At 37.3% G+C, this 4,410-nt stretch overlaps 1 protein-coding gene across 1 annotated transcript in view; it reads right to left on the bottom strand.

Moving 5' to 3' along the window:
- Positions 1–4,035, bottom strand: part of APPL1 (adaptor protein, phosphotyrosine interaction, PH domain and leucine zipper containing 1) — a 17,557-nt gene extending 13,522 nt beyond the window's left edge. Inside the window, exons 1-5 of the mRNA XM_009073769.1 lie at positions 3,943–4,035; positions 3,375–3,434; positions 2,623–2,694; positions 1,731–1,818; positions 150–191 (exon numbers count right to left, since the gene is read on the bottom strand). Of these exons, the coding sequence (XP_009072017.1) occupies positions 150–191; positions 1,731–1,818; positions 2,623–2,694; positions 3,375–3,434; positions 3,943–3,966 (286 nt within the window). The 5' untranslated portion in view covers positions 3,967–4,035. The remainder of the gene's footprint in view (positions 1–149; positions 192–1,730; positions 1,819–2,622; positions 2,695–3,374; positions 3,435–3,942) is intronic.
- Between the last annotated feature and the right edge of the window lie 375 nt (positions 4,036–4,410).

The raw sequence follows: 4,410 nt of genomic DNA, 5'->3' as shown, positions 1-4,410 counted from the left end.
ATGCCGAGTGCTGAGTATCACTGAAAAACATTACACCTTAATTAGTCACTTTAAGCCTACAGGCCTAATTGCACTAGTTTTCTGAATAACTAATCTACAATAATACTGTTGGCTTGTAATATCTATGAGATTAAGTATTTTACACTTACCATTGCTTGAAATTTGGAAAACTTCTTTTAGAGTTAGTATCTCTACAAAACAACATAGCACAAATTTAAGTAAGTTGCTATTGACACAACAGTCATGTATTAAGCTTTCTTGTGCAATATTTCACTACTGAACAGTTGTAGTTAACTCCATGTACCACACTGAGTACTGTGTTACCAGCACAGGCACTACATGGCCAGGCAAGTCAGCCCCTGCTTAGTGCCTTGAGTAAAATTTCTGTGGCTGTCTGGCTTATTAAAAAAAAAACCCAAAACTGGACTGCAATAATGTAAAGAGGAACTTCTTTTCAAAGGTCTTTGAAAGACATCATCAATACAAATGTCACCTATAGTTCCAGCCTGAGTTCTGGTCTGAGCTGGGGAAGTGGAAGCACAGGAGACAGAAGTATCAAAGCCCAAAACACATTGTGGTTCCTCCTATCTAAAATTAGTCATGTTCTAGCTGGTTATTCAGTCTCACTGCATCAGGGAACCTAAAGCAGCACAAATACCTCATGCCTGTTCTGATCTTGACTGTGGTTTGTGTCATTTTACAACATAAACAAGCAAGCTATGTCCAACTTTATGGTAAAAGAAATACAAAAAAGCATGGAAAAGCTGTGCAGGAAGTGCCTATGAAGTCCATGAAGAAGCCACCAGCTGGTAGCTGAAAGCTTCCAGTAGGAAAACTTAATTTGTAATTATTGCCTCAGGGATGCTTGTCACTAATGAGAGATTTTTCCAGGTGCTGAGGAGTATTATTAGCCTTGGGATGTACATGTTCCTGTGCTCAAAGGGCATAATCTAGTTAATCAATAATTTTCCAGAAAACTATTGCTAAGGAAGTATTTTCCAAGATTCATAAGGAGTTAGAAGACTTACAAATTTAAAGTGGAAACATTCATGTGTTAGGTACACCCACTCTACAATGCTCACAGTAAAAATGTAAGGTGTTTTGGTTTTAACTCTTATGGTTTGAAACCTATTTGCCACACCAATCTTCTCACTTCAGCACCTTGAGTAAAATCTGTCACCATCACAAACACCACGTATTATTTTAAGTTGGGCAGAATAAGACAACTGTTACAAAAATAAGAAGCTGGAAGCACATTATGCTTGCACAGAAGTTACCTGTGTTACCAGCAGGGTTGAAGAACCACTTTACTAAACCTTAATAATACAGCAAGTACTACAATTTGGCCACTCTGCCCTGTGAGTTTAGTCCAGCCATTATATTGCTGTCATAGTATTGTAATATAGATAAATATTTCCTGAGCAAATTATCTGAAAATTTTTCTTTCCTAATGTTTTCCAGTAGCTACAAAATATTCATCTTGAATAGAAGTGCTTCCATAATGTAATACTTTTGTTGAATAGTAGTGTTTAGTTCTTCAGCTGCAATACTCTCATGAATAGAAATAACTTACTTTTTTTTTTTTTAGTGAGGAGATGATACTTAGGAAAGCTGAAAAATAAGTAGTGTGGTCTATTTAGTGAAACAAGAGCTATGGAGACTAAATGCTGTATTTTTACTTTTGCTGCTGTTGCTAGGAAAACCCCCCACTATTTGGTTGAGTCCTCTACCTTTTAGATCCCTTTCTTTGAACTGGGTAATAGGAAACATCATTGCATCTGCAAGCTGGGTTGAAAGTACTGCATGGCAAGAGCTGAGCTGAAAGACACAAGACACAAGAAAGAAATCTTAGGAAAACAGTGCTGAGACCAGATCAAATCACGGTAGGTTGATATCAGTTTCACTCAAAGATGACAAGTACAACTCAAGCACATTTTTCACTCCTTTTTTTTTACAGCTATTCTTTTCTAGGTTCAAGATCTTATCACCAGCTTTTTACAGAAGACCTTTAGACTTTAGTTTTTTGTCACAACTTTTCCAACTTTATTCCACGATACTGGATCACGTCCCAAGACGTCTCATACATTCTGAGGATTAGTCAGTTTTATTTCTCCAGTTTCCCTCCGGGTACCTCAGTCTTTCACAGTATAGAGAGGTAGAACAAAATGTGTTCCTCCTCCCAAAATGCTGTAGCATTAAAAGCAAGGAGAGGGATCACAGCAAAACTCCTGATTCAGCTCTCAGTGGTGCTCTGCTGTCCATCAGAAGAGTCAGACTCTAATACAGACAGCAGGAGGTTCCTTTGTCAGTCAGGTACCCAAACCAGGCAATACAAATACCCTCATGAAAACAGATGATAACTACCATTGTGTAATGTTTTTGGCTGTATCTACAGTAAGCCAAACCACAATTCTTTCTCAACCTTGTATCTTCATTTTGCTGAATTCATTCTTTATCTTCAGGAGATATGACTTTAAATAGCAGCTGCAATATACAATGAAGTGTTATCTTGTTGACAAATGAATGCCATTTCTGTACCTCCTGTCTTAAAAGAGGCTGAATAATTAAACAAGTTTAAGTCTCTACATGACAACATCAGCAAAGAATGAGAAACAAACTTACCTCATCTATGACTTTTGCAAATTGCTGCAGAGTGGAAGTCATGACTTCATCATCTCCCCCAAGTGGGAAACGCTGAAAGGAGACAAAAAGAGTTGTGTTCTGCCATTCACAAAACTCTGTTATTCATATCTATTAATCTATTAGGTATTCCCTTATTTTAAAATATTATATTGTTTAGATACACCGAAGCAGTTCCCCTCACTAGGTGGAAAAGGAGCATAAGGAGCAGCAGCCTCCTAAAAACAGCAGCTTTTTGTTTTTAACGTGCCCCTCACAAAAGGAGCCCAACAGCACAGCTACAAATGGGGAACTCTCCACCAGTACAGGCTATGAGGGGAGAAAGTTATGGATTCTGTGGTCTGTGCTTCCAGAGATGGAATTATTCTCTTAACTGGAGACTGCTATGCAATCTCTTCTCTTTGTGACTAGCAAAATTAAAGCACATAATAGTAAACAGGTCTACAAAATAAAACCAAACCAGGACCACCCTAAGCAACCCCCAAAACACTGATCCAAAAGTAATATATTTCAGAACTTATTAATATTCTTCATGGTCAGAGGAACTTCATCCTGGTTTAGTTGGAAGAACTAATATGAAGACAGCAGATTTTTCTGGCAAAGGTTTGAGCAGCCAAACACAGAGGCTAATGTTATCTGGACCAAACAAATACATTCTACACTGTGCTCTGGGAGATACAAGACTACAAAAATACACAGCCCTGACCACACAAAGACAACGATTTACACAGTACCTGTTTCTCATATTCCTTCAGAAGCTTTGAAGTCAGATGAGTTGCTGCACTTAATTCATTCTGATTTAAGAAAAAAGGCAAAAAAAAGCAAAATCAGTAAAAACAGTTCAAGTATATACAAATTAAACATACAGCCACGAGTTCAACTGTTCAGAAAAACAAAACAGATTCTGTCTTTGGCATAAAAGGGCAGTTATTTACAAATGATGAGTGAAACTTGAATATACTGTGGATAAAAATAATCTTCCACTTGGTTCATACTATTATAAACATAAATGTCATTTTAGTAAGTATAACATCTTAGAAACAGTTGGGAAACACACTAGAACCACCTGAACACCAGAAAATCTTACTTGTCATAAGAAATTTTGTTGCAAAAGAAATCACAAAAATTTATTCTTTACTACTCACATACAGAAAAACAATCCTTAATTTACTTCATTTCAAGAACGGAGAGGTTAAAAACCCCCAAACATATTGCTTATAATAATTTCCAAAAAATTAAGCAAAAGACATAAAATGTGGTTCAAAAGCTTTCGAATGCATTCAGGAATGTCATTAACACTACCTGTGCATCATATATTCTGTGCATGGCTTGGAATAACTGATTGATGTAGTTGGATATTGCAGCAGCATCTTCTTCAAACACTCCCAGTAAAGAGCGAGTCTGTAACATTCCAACAGCCAAAACAGGAACATGGAAGTTAGAAAAGCAGTATTTAATATAACAGAATTCCAGAGTTAAATGGCATTGTTTCAGGTTTCATTACTGAAAAGTTTGCAAACCTCCCCAACACTGCTTACAGCAATTATACCTGTTGCATGCCAGAGAATCTTAGAGATAATCAAGCTCAGCCTCACTCCTACCGTCAGCTTTTCTCAAGGTTAACACGTTTTCGGAATGGAAATGACCAAGGGATAATGGATAACTAGATATAAAAGTTGGAACCGTGGGTGAATACTGGATCCACTATGGTACATTCTGCAGTGAGATCCTAACAAATGCTGTGGCTTCCCATACTGTCCAGCCTGCACC

The sequence above is a fragment of the Acanthisitta chloris genome, unplaced genomic scaffold (assembly GCF_000695815.1).
Source record: "Acanthisitta chloris isolate BGI_N310 unplaced genomic scaffold, ASM69581v1 scaffold1974, whole genome shotgun sequence".
Taxonomy (NCBI): Eukaryota; Metazoa; Chordata; class Aves; order Passeriformes; family Acanthisittidae; genus Acanthisitta; species Acanthisitta chloris.
This window is presented reverse-complemented; position numbering and strand designations above follow the sequence as displayed.